Below are 12879 nucleotides of genomic sequence, written 5' to 3'. Positions count from 1 at the left end.
GCCTTTCTCTAGTTGTGGACAGCAGGTGCTTCTCTGTTGCCGTGTGCAGGCTTCTCACTGTGGTGGCTTCTCTTGTTGCGGAGCATGGGCTCTAGGCTCACAGGCTTCAGTAGTTGTGCCTCGCGGGCTCTAAGGCTCAGTAATTGTGGTGCACGGGCTTGTGGGATCTTCCCGGACCAGGGCTCGAATCCATGTCCCCTGCATTGGTAGGCAGATTCTTAACCACTGTGCCACCATGGAAGCCCGAGAGAGTTTTTTTAAAGGGGTGCTTTGTTGGGGTGAAAGTACACAGCCCATCAAAAGAATCTCAAGAAACTCAGTGTGGATACATTATAGGATATGATGGGAAGAATGATGAGGAAAGTGGAGATTAAGGGCTGCATAATGGAAAGTTACATATACAGAGCCTAATGCAGAACTTGAACTTAAAATTGAAGGCAATGTGAGGCCACTGACCAGCTTCCAGTAGGGAGGTATCAGGGACAAACTGTGTCCAGGATGATCATGAGGGTAAGCATGCAAGACAGGAAGCAGAATACCAGCTGAGAGTTTTTCAGAATAAGTAAGTGATGAAGGGGAAATAAATTAAAATCACTGTAAAAGTACTGAAATCAAAGAATGCATTAAACAGATGATATGAACAATGATTGCAAAAAATATGGAAACTAGAGGTGGAGAGTAACAGAGAAGCAGCTGTCTAGCCTTCGTGTTTCTGGGTTGGGAATGGAGGCACATAATGCACAGATAAATAATATAGAAGTATTACAAGACTCTATGGGAAATGCCACACTACGGCAGGTTATTACTATTAGTCCAGCTGAGGGAATATCTCCGACAGTGGGGAGTAGTTTCCCCAAAGCTGTAATTGAAGGGATAGACAGAGATATGCTGGGTAAAAGCACTGGGAGTCCAGAGTCCTGAGTTTGATAAGGTCCAGCTTTGTAGGAAAAGAGTGATGTGAAAACAGAGCTCCGAGGTCAAGATCACACAGATGGGAAGTTGCAGAGTCAAAATTTGAACTGGGGTCTCTCTGACTCAGAAACCTGTGTCCTTAAACACTACCCAACAACACAGACCAAAACTTAATTTTCAATTCTATTTTTTTAGGAACATATGTTTTCTGATTTAATTTTTTCTCTCTAATAAGATCATAATTTTTGCCTTGCTTTTCTATATGCTCATGAAACAGATACAGAAAAAATAAATTTGAGCATCCAATTCTGAGCATGGCCAAAAAAACTATGGTTATACTTTAGATCTAGGTATTTTATAATTCTCACATCTTTTCTATATTAGTCATTTTGACACATTTTCCAATTTTACTTTTCTCTTCATTATTTCATCTAGAGCTTATCTTGGATGACATGAATATTACATGTATATTATAAAACTGACAACACTGACTTTACTATTTATCTAAATCTCATGTTAAGGTGTTTCCGACCTAGTAATCAACTGCTCACATAAAAGACATTTGACAAATTTCTTTCAAAAAGTAAATAACATGTATTATTCCTATAATAGGCATCAAATTGATAACAGATTTTCATTTTGGAATAACAGGATATTTACAAATTCCATTCATTATTTTATTCAGCAGCTATTTACTGGACACCATTCACTGTGTGAGACACTACAAATATAATGGAAGCAAAATTAGATATGGACCTTCCTCCAAGGTATCTTCAGTACCATGAGGAAAAATAACATCACAAACCAAATAAATATGAATTATAACTGTGGTTGGTCTCCAAGGTTGGTCTACAGTATTTTAAGAGAATATATCACAGAGGACTTGACTCAGTCCAGGAGGTAATTAATTCTCCTTCCATCCCTGAACCAGCACAATCTAATCTCAACACAGCAGCCAAAGTTATCCCTTTGTATCTGAAATCATGTCACTTCTTTGCTCAGTGTTGCTCTAATTGCACTCAGAATAAAAGCAAAACTTTTATTATGGCCCCTGGACCATTTCATCATCTTTTAGTCCCCTCTCCCTGACATTATCTCTACTCCTGAACTCACCCTGCATCTGCCTTACAGGCCACCTTGCTCACTTTCTTGGCATGTTTCTACCTGAGGGCCTTTTCATCAAGCTGGAATATTCTCATCCAGACATTTATGTGACTCGATCTTCTTCAAGTCTTTATCCATTGGCAATCAATGAAGTCTACCCTGATTATTCTAAACTGTACCCCTAGTATACCCACCCCCTTACCTTGCTTATTTCCACTCTACAGGTTTACCATATTATATAATTCTCATGTTAAATGCAAAATAAATTTATTTTTTACCTTTTATTGCTAGAACTTAACTTCCAGAAGGACACTGGCTTTATCTCTAGTGCCCAGTATGTTTGACACATAGTAGGTGTTCAAAAAAAGTTTGTTGTATGAATAATGACTTTGCTAAGGAATCAATGATTTAATTGAGATATACTGGTGAAGCACTTAACTCAAAATTTAAAGGGATTAGTCAGAATTCAGAAAAATAAAGATTGTATAAAAGGTCATAAATTTACTATATCTGGAGTTAGCAACATAAAAATGTTCATGAAATACAATTTATTCTCTTCCTCTGGTGTTATGATGGAAAAACAGCATGCATAAGATAAGTGATGCCATGGATGATTTCCCAATATTCTTACTTTGTTGTCTCCTGCCCTCTGCCATGCTATCCCAAAATCTTAGTTAAGACTTCAGAATTCTTTCTGCTCATTGATTAGTTGCACATTTCATTTCTTTGTTTCTTGTTCAGAATGAAATAAAAAAATTAAAAAAAGATGGAAGAGAGCTCTTCCCAGGTAAGGAAACACAGATAAAAACTGAACAATTATCTAGCAATATTACATGAACTATGCTTCAATAAAAATATAAAGCTGATGGGACTAATTTCATTACCGACAGCTACATAGTTAACTAATTTTGACATGAAAGAGTTTTAATTTGTGTTTAACTAATTTAACGCTGAATCAGATCACCCAACGTCTCATAGCCAAATTCTTATAATGTGTGCAGTCCGGTCTCGTCACGCATTGCAAATTCGAGGGTAAGGAAAGTGAATGCGCACTCACGCACACACACAGGCACACTCCACAAGCAGTCAGAATGATGCCTACCTAATGCCACTCTTGCAGCTGAAGCATCGTAATTAATCCAGAAGGAGACCCAGGAGAGGATAGTGATCAAGATAGATGGCATGTATGTTTGCAGGATAAAGTAACCAATGTTTCTCTTAAGCTTAAAGCTGAGGGACAACCTGGGATAGGAGCCTAGAAAGACAATTTTAAAATATCATCGTTATCAATCAGTATTTATAGGATACTTTTCTTTAAAGGCCCATAAACAGTTTGTATATCTTTCCTAAACTCAATTTTAGCTCCTGGTGAAGGGCACATTCTTCTGCAAAAGTGGTCTGAGAAAACAGGGCTTTTAATTAGCAGGACTTACTCAGTGTTAAATATATTCCACACTCATCAGTAATTGAAAGAATTCCAGCTCTTCCCTCCTCAGCCTTCTACACTGAATCAAAGGTTCTCATTCTCTGCAACTGTGATGACAAGACAATTTGACACAGTCCCTTTGTTCCCCCTTTAATTGTTTCTCAGCAAGTCCATCCTGTATATTTTTGTATATAAGAATAAGGCTGCAAACTCTGATTATAGGGAAAGAAATCTCTTCACAAGCCCCAGGATGCATTTTAAGGCGAGGATCAGTGGCGAGGCTGCAGTTAGTGCAGCAAATCCCTGAAATTTTGTGAAGGTTTTCATGTGTATGCAGTATTTTTTCTAATTTCATTGCTTCCATCAAAGTTTTAAAAGGATTCCTGACCCACCAAAAGGTGGAGAGTCACTTTTCCTGAGCAATGTTTGTGGGAGATATAATTAAGGATCAGATTCTTGAAGCTAGGTCTTTTGATGGTGGGGACCTGGGGAATTACATTTTAAATGAGGTATGTAACAGAATACAGTCTTATAACCTAAAAGAGTCACATTGATAAATAGTGTGTGTGTGTGTGTGTGTGCAGGGGGGATATTCTTACTAACTGAAAGCCTTGTCTAGCCCTCTTGGACTGAAGCAAGTATATTAATATTAAAGTAAAAATATTTTAAGTAGAAACTCATTTCCATAGTGTCTCAGGCGTTCAAAGAACCTCAAACCTAGGAAAAGTTTCTGTTGTTTTTTTTGCAAAGCTGGAGGCTATTTTGTATTCTTGCTTGAAGTAGTTTTCAGGGACAGGAAGTACCTGAGTCCTTAGCAGACAATTCAAAATCTACAGTTACTGTATTAGCTATTTCTGTGCTTGGGGAATTCATTTCAATAAGAAAAATATAAAGAGGGATATTCCTGTGGACTTATTATTTTTCTTTTAATGAGTATGGAGCAAATTACTGCATTCCTGGGCTTTTTTGTTAAAAATCTGTGCTGATGAAAACAAGTCTGACCTTAATACTGGAAGAATAAGAATGGTAAAGGTATCTGGATAATCTCAACATCTGGAAAAGATTTTAGCTCCAAAACAGTAGGTAAGGCTACGTAAAGAAAGTCCTACCCTTTGAGAAAAAGGTGAAGTCCTTCCACCCTACTGTGTTTAGAGAATTTCACTGTGGTCAGACTTGAGTGAACTATGACCTGGCTGTCCTCAGCATGTTTCAAAGAATTATGATAGTACGTGAGAGACATTTGCTATGCTGGTGGTGCCTTCTTGAAAGTAAATGGATGGGTTCCAAATGGGCTTGCTGGGGAACTGAGCATTTTCAGCAGATCTAAGTCTTCCAGAGTCCCCATCCTTCCCTGGGACCTGATCCTGATATAAGTGAACCCTTTGGGCAAAATATAATAAAGCCCCTTTTCTCTTAACTATTTGCCCTGATACAAACCTGTGGAAAAAACAACCTTCTTGGTGATAAGTTTATAATCTACAATAGAGAACTGTGGAAGTTCAATCTTGGTTACTCCTGTTACTGCGTTATCATCCCCACGCCAGTAAAACTCAATGTCATCAGTTGTATATCCATCTGTAAAAGGAAACACACAAACACATATACAGATACACAAAACAAAAGACAAACAAAATAGAAAAAAATAACTGTTTAGGAAATGAACTGTATAAACGATAATAGCTACAGCTAAAGGTTATTATGTGTTAGGTATCACGCCAAGCACCTTAAGTATATTACTATCTTTAATCCTCACAATAATCCCATTGGGGAAGTATAATTAGGCTCACATGAGGCAACAAAGGCTTAGAGAAATTAACAGCTTATATTAAGTCTTGTAACTAGGAAGTGGTATCATTGGGACTTGAACCTAGGTTTATCTGATTATGAATCTCATTCTCTCAAACAGCATCACATTATCACATAACCCTGGATTGTACTCTAAGAGAAGACAAAAGAAGAGAAAAATCATTTAAGTTATCAGTACAGCATTAAATGGTACTAAACCCTCCCCCTGCCAATACAAAATATCTGAATTACAAAATATTTGGATTTCAAGTTGGAAGAGAAGTGATTATGAAGAAGCGAGTCATTAATTTTTTAACATTCATAGACATGATCTCCAAATTTGATTTTGCAGCATATCTAACCCCCCAAAAAATGCCCTAAAAATTCAAAACAACATAATTTCCAGCAGTTTTAAGGAGTAAGTACAAATGTAGAGTGTACACCGCAAATGCACAGTGCATTTAGGGGGTCTGGCTCCATTCATCCAACAATTACTTATGAGCACCTACTATGCTTGTCAGTGCACTTGCTGGGGATAGGACTCTGCACAATAAAAACATGACCTCTGTTATAATGACCCTTTCAATCCATGGGGTAGAGTGGGACAAACACATGTATTCTAATTAGTAAGCACACATATAACTGCAGTGAATAAACACATATTATATTGCAAACAATGCTGTACAGGGAAGCAAGCAATGAAATCCAGAGAATAGCAGTATTTTACAAACTCACTCATCCCGCACAAATCCCCCCAAAAGCATTCGTTATATTTGTATATCACATTTATCTCTTCAAAGAACATTTGCACACAGATAGCTGAATCTTTACGAGACTAGGAGGCAGGCAGCACAGAGAGTCCCCCCCAATTTCAAAAGCAATAAAACAGATGAGAAAACTGCTTAAGTTTCTGTCTTTTGACATGTAACTAGTTAGCATAACACTGAGGATTTGAACATCAATTTTTTGATTCTTAGCTCTTGTGATTTCCAAAAACCACATTTCTTCCAAAGAGAGAAAGTCAAATCTCCAAAAAAGTGGAAGCAAATTATTTTTCAAGGAACTACAATACCCTCAATTTGAGAATCTATATCAACCATAGCATAGCTCAGGCACTGTCATAACTTTTCTAAAAATCTGAAGTCTTCTTTATTCAAAAGAGTAGCCATCTTTATCTGATAATAGATATAGAGTTTTTTGGAAGAGTTTTTGAGAACTTGAACTTGCAGTTCCCTAACAATAGGCTTTTGGATAATAGCTAATGATTTTCAAAAGAGTTACTTACTTGCAAACATCATAAATTGTAATAAAGATGGTGGAGTTTAAATAGATTATATACCACCAACATTTTTATTAGCATGATCTCATTCAGAGCCTTTGTTTTGTTAGAGAATGTCTTTCTTCATATAAAACTAGATTTAAAAGTAAATTACTCTTGGTTTTAAAGGAAACCCCAGGTATTAAGTGAATGACACAGCAAGCTGATTCTCAGATAAGAGCTCTCACTCCTTATTAATCTACTCCATTAATATTCGCTACCTAAACCTAAGAACTCAGGTGTCTGTCCCAAAGTATAACTGCTCTTTTTCTAAGATGGCAACTTTCTTAATGTGGCCATGGGAACTCTCATAGTCCAGAACTTCAACTCAAATTGAGTCCCATTTGTCACTGGTTATCTGTACACATCTCTCAGTTATGAAATTGTTTAGAGTCAATGACAACCTCACCTTTCATAAAGCAGTTTAAAATAACAAAAGAGGGTAAACTTACTCCTAGAATCAAGCTAGATATTTAGAAATGTATTGTAAAATTCAATCTGTATATAAACAAAAAAAGGTATTTATGAAACAAGGAGGCAATAGTTTTCTAGAATGCAGACATCTCTGGAAGAAGAGAACGAGGGAAAAGTCAACTCACTACTGCTAATAGAGGACTAAGTATAAACTAGTGAAGAGTGTGTTTCTGGTCCTCCAGCTTCCTTTCCTTAGTATTTAACTTCTTTTGTTCATCACTACAAATCTTGTAACAGAAGCTCTCTGTAGGCAGAAGCATGGGAATATCAATGGCATTTCAATACAGCTGTAGAGGAGATGCCTAATGGGTGTTTAATAGGTAGAAACATTATAATAAAATACAGACTTTTGTCAAAAAGCCAGATATTTAACACAGTGCTTGCTAGACAATACCTGGCAGAGAATAGGTACTTGGGATAAATTATTGAATTAATACAACAATTATTTAAAATACATGTGGATTTGGACAATGGTTGTTTATCCAGATGCTTGGCAATGTGAAGGTATTCATCATGTTAATATCTCTGTCTCTTGCTCCTAGCACAGTACTTGGCAAATAGTTGGCATTAAATAAATATCTTCTGGGTGAATTCAAAAAAATTCACCCAATGATAACATAACCCTTGAGAATAATCAAAAAATCCTTCATTATATATTTTTCCTTATGTATTAGTTGGGCAAGTTACCTAAACTCTCTGTCCTCCATGTCATCTGAAAATTAGGATAATAATAGTAATAGCTACTTCACAGAGCAGTTATGCCAGAAAAATAAGTTGTTCCCTGTAAAATACTTTAGAAAAGTAACTGGTAGATAGTGCTCAAAAAGGTTAGCTAATACTTTCTTTTTAAATAAGAATTATTTACCATTGCAACAAAAACAATAAACCACCTAGGAATAAACTTACCTAAGGAGACAAAAGACCTGTATGCAGAAAACTATAAAACACTGATGAAAGAAATTAATGATGATACAAATAGATGGAGAGATATACTATGTACTTGGACTGGAAGAATCAACATTGTGAAAATGACTCTACTACCCAAAGCAATCTACAGATTCAATGCAATCCCTATCAAATTACCAATGGCATTTTTTACAGAACTACAAAAAAAAAATCTTAAAATTTGAATGGAGACACAAAAGACCCCGAATAGCCAAAGCAATCTTGAGAAAGAAAAATGGAGCTAGAGGAATCAGGCTCCCAGACTACAGACTATACTACAAAGCTACAGTCATCAAGACAGTATGGTACTGGCACAAAAACAGAAATATAGATCAACGGAACAGGATAGAGAGCCCAGAGATAAACCCACACACATAACACCTTATCTTTGACACAGGAGGCAAGAATATACAATGGAGAAAGGACAGTCTCTTCAATAAGTGGTGCTGGGAAAACTGGACAGCTACATGTAAAAGAATGAAATTAGAACACTCCTAAATACCATACACAAAAATAAACTCAAAATGGATTAAAGATCTAAATGTAAGGCCAGACACTATAAAACTCTTAGAGGAAAACATAGGCAGAACACTCTATGTCATAAATAACAGCAAGATCCTTTCTGACCCACCTACTAGAGAAATGGAAATAAAAACAAAAATAAACAAATGGGACCTAATGAAACTTCAAAGCTTTTGCACAGCAAAGGAAACCATAAACAGGATGAAAAGACAACCCTTAGAATGGGAGAAAATATTTGCAAATAAAACAACTGACAAAGGATTAATCTCCAAAATTTACAAGCAGCTCATGCAGCTCAATAACAAAAAAACAAATAACCCAATCCAAAAATGGGCAGAAGATCTAAATAGACATTTGTCCAAAGAAGATAAACAGATTGCCAACAAACACATGAAAGAATGCTCAACAACATTAATCATTAGAGAAATGCAGATCAAAACTACAATGAGATATCATCTTACACCAGTCAGAACGGCAATCATCAAAAAATCTATAAGCAATAAATGCTAGAGAGGGTGTGGGGAAAAGGGAACCGTCTTGAATTGTTGGTAGTAATGTAAATTGATACAGCCACTATGAAGAATAGTATGGAGGTTCCTTAAAAAACTAAAAATAGAACTAGCATTCGACCCAGCAATCCCACTACTGGGCCTATACCCTGAGAAAACCATAATTCAAAAAGAGTCATGTACCACAATGTTCACTGCAGCTCTACTTACAATAGCCAGGACATGGAAGCAACCTAAGTGTCCATCGACAGAAGAATGGATAAAGAAGATGTGGCACACATATACAATGGAATATTACTCAGCCATAAAAAGAAACGAAATTGAGTTATTTGTAGTGAGGTGGATGGACCATAGCATCTCTCATACAGAGTGAAGTAAGTCAGAAAGAGAAAAATAAATACTGTATGCTAACACATATATATGGAATCTAAAAAAAAAAAAAAAAAAAAAAAGGTCATGAAGAACCTAGGGCTAGGATGGGAATAAAGACGCAGACCTACTAGAGAATGGAGTTGACCACATGGGGAGGGGGAAGGGTAAGCTGGGACAAAGTGAGAGACTGGGATGGGCATATATGCACTACCAAATGTAAAACCGATAGCTAGTGGAAAGCAGCTGCATAGCACAGGGAGATCAGCTTGGTGCTTTGTGACCACCTAGAGGGGTGGGATAGGGAGGGTGGGAGGGAGGGAGATGCAAGAGGGAAGAGATAAGGGGATATAAGTATATGTATAGCTGATTCACTTTGTTATAAAGCAGAAACTAATACACCATTGTAAAACAATTATATTCCAATAAAGATGTTTAAAAAAATCCTATGATAAACTGTAATGGAAAAGAATATATAAAAAAAGAATGTATATATATATATATATATGTATGTATGTATATGTGTGTGTGTGTGTGCGTGTGTGTAACTGAATCACTTTGCTGTATAGCAGGAACTAACATTGTAAATCAACTATACTTCAATAAAAAAAATTAAGAAAACAAACAAAACAAAACAAAAAGAATCTGCCTGCCTATGCTGGGCACACAGGTTCGATCCCTGGTCCGGGAAGATCCCACATGCTGTGGAGCAACTAAGCCCATGTGCCACAACTACTGAGCCTGTGCTCTAGAGCCCGTGAGCCACAACTACTGAAGCCGATGCATCTAGAATCTGTGCTCTGCAACAAGAGAAGCCGCTGCAATGAGAAGCCTGCGCACCCCAACAAAAAGTAGCTGAGTAGCCCCCACTTGCCACAACTAGAGAAAGCCACACACAGCAATGAAGACCCAACACAGCCAAAAATAAATAATTAATTAATTTAAAAAATAAATAAAATAAAAAATAGAGAAATGCAAATCAAAACTACAATGAGGTATCACCTCACACCAGCCAGAATGGTCATCATCAGAGAATCTACTAACAATAAATGCTGGAGAGGGTGTGGAGAAAAGGGAACCCTCTTGCACCATTCGTTGGAATGTAAATTGATACAGCCACTATAGAGTACAGTATGGAGGTTCCTTAAAAAACTAAAAATAGACCTACCATATGACCCAGCAATCTCACCACTAGGCATATACCCTGAGAAAACCATAATTCAAAAAGATGCGTGTATACCAATGTTCATTGCAGCACTATTCACAATAGCCAGGACATGGAAACAACCTAAATGTCCATCAACAGACGAATGGATAAAGAAGATGTGGTACATATATATAATGGAATATTACTCAGCCATAAAAAAATGAAGTGGGGTCATATGTTGAGATGTGGATGGACCTAGAGTCTGTCATACAGAGTGAAGTAAGTCAGAAAGGGAAAAACAAATATAGTATGTTAATGCATATACATGGAATCTAGAAAAATGGTACAGAGGAACCTTATTTGCAGTGCAGGAATAGAAAGGCAGACGTGGAGAACAGACGTGTGGACATGGGGAGGCGGAAGGGGAGGGTGGGATGAATTGGGAGATTAGGTTTGACATAAATACACAACCGTGTGTTAAACAGATAGCTAATGGGGACCTGCTGTACAGGGAGGTCAGCTGGGTGCTCTGTGATGGCCTAGTTGGGTGGGATGGGGGTGAGGGAGGGAAGTCCAAGAGGGAGGGGATATGTGTATGCATATGGCTGATTCAGTTCGCTGTGCAGCAGAAACTAACACAACATTGTAAAGCAATTATACTCCAAATTAAAAAAAAACACATTTGAAGTTTATTTTTATGCCTATGATTGTGGAATCTGACACAATGGAGCAGGATATTGTATATGCTCCTTGGTTACTGCTGGTTTTAAAAACCTCAGTCTTCTTGAATTCACTTTGGGTTAACCAAGGATAGAATGTTGCAAGTGGAAAGCAAGTATATGCTCTTGCATCATCAATTCCTGTAGATGAAAGACCAACAATCCATAACAGTGCCAGGGTGGTCAAGTTCAAAAGCCAGCTCAATATACTGTGTAGGATTAGCTGAAAGCAGACCTCGTTTTCTTCTTTGAATTTTCTCTCAAGGAATATTTAGTGGTCTCTCAATGTAATTAAAAAATAAAACATATGCAAATACATATGACCTGACTTTATATCTGTCATAATAATAATGAGTAAAAAATAATTAGATATCTTTTAAAAGGTATCAGGAGGAGATGCACTGAAGCTCCTCATTAATGTCTTGCAAAATAAATGCATCTTTTATATGTTATTCATGGGATTCCAGAAACTGAGCGATTAAATTATACTGTATTGTTATCATTAAAAACATAACCCACATCAATTCAATTGGCCTATGAATAAACCAAAACACAAATTTATTGGAATTTACCTGGAGGAATTAAAACTGCTTGAAATGTTACAAAACCCTGATCAGGAAGGATAAATATGTAAATTTATAAATCTGTATAAGACACAAATGATAGATATTGGTAAATACATGTACTATATGACATCTAAGGAGCAAAAATGCCATTTTAAAAACATTCACATAATAACTGAACAGATTCTCACAACTGTTATGTATCTTATTACATAACATGGCATTTAAACAAGTTTTTTTCTCACTTTAGTGATAGTTTACGTTTGTTATCTAAGTAAATGTTACATTTTAGAAGAATATTACTATGCAAAAAATATGAACCTGTAACAAGATATTAAACAGGGGAGGCCGATGAGAACATTTAGAAGTATTAACTGAATTATCAATGCTACCATATTTTTTCCTAGTGGAAAATTAAAGTGACTTATTATTCTCCTGTTACTTATTTACACTTTGCTCCTCAATTGGACTGTTAAATGTTCTCTGGTAGTTATCCATTTTCTGTCTCCCATTGTATCAACATAGCAATAGTAACATAGTATAACTGACCTTTAAACAACATGGTTTGAACTGCGTGGGCCCACTTATACAAGGATTTTTTTCAGTAGGAAATACTACAGTACTACACGATCCACGGTTGGTTGAATCCACGGATGTGGAATTGTGGATGCAGAAGAATGTGGGTATGGAGAGCTGACTATCAATTATAAGGGAATTTTCGACTGAGTTGATGGTTGGGCCCCTAACAGCTACATTGTTCAATGGTCAACTGTACTGCCATTTACAATAAGAACAAGAATGCAAACATTTTTTTCATGACAAACTCAGTGACCACGATTAGAAGCCTCCACAATCAGAATGGACTCCACTCCATGAAGAGGCCTGTATGTAAGTGCAAAGGTGCAAGACTGAGTACAGTCAATGCCCATTAAAGTTACAGGGATTTTTCAAGAGGGAGAGAGAGAAACTCACTTGTCAGCCCTGACTCTTTAAATTCAGCAATGAAAGTGTTCCAAAGACACTCTGAGTGATTGCTCTGACTCCTGAATTTTGTCTTATTCTTCACTCTGCTCTTTAAGATGGACT

At 36.7% G+C, this 12879-nt stretch overlaps 1 protein-coding gene across 2 annotated transcripts in view; it reads right to left on the bottom strand.

Annotated features, from left to right (window-relative positions):
- The window catches only part of GABRB2 (gamma-aminobutyric acid type A receptor subunit beta2), a gene marked incomplete at both ends in the record, with an annotated part of 288520 nt that overhangs the window by 49719 nt on the left and 225922 nt on the right, over positions 1–12879 (bottom strand). For both annotated transcript variants that reach the window (XM_081231212.1, XM_081231213.1), the window contains 2 exons: positions 3119–3271; positions 4880–5017. In XM_081231212.1, the coding sequence (XP_081087338.1) occupies positions 3119–3271; positions 4880–5017 (291 nt within the window). The remainder of the gene's footprint in view (positions 1–3118; positions 3272–4879; positions 5018–12879) is intronic.

Source organism: Mesoplodon bidens (genome assembly GCF_964165515.1).
Source record: "Mesoplodon bidens genome assembly, chromosome: 4".
Classification (NCBI taxonomy): domain Eukaryota; kingdom Metazoa; phylum Chordata; class Mammalia; order Artiodactyla; family Ziphiidae; genus Mesoplodon; species Mesoplodon bidens.
This window is presented reverse-complemented; position numbering and strand designations above follow the sequence as displayed.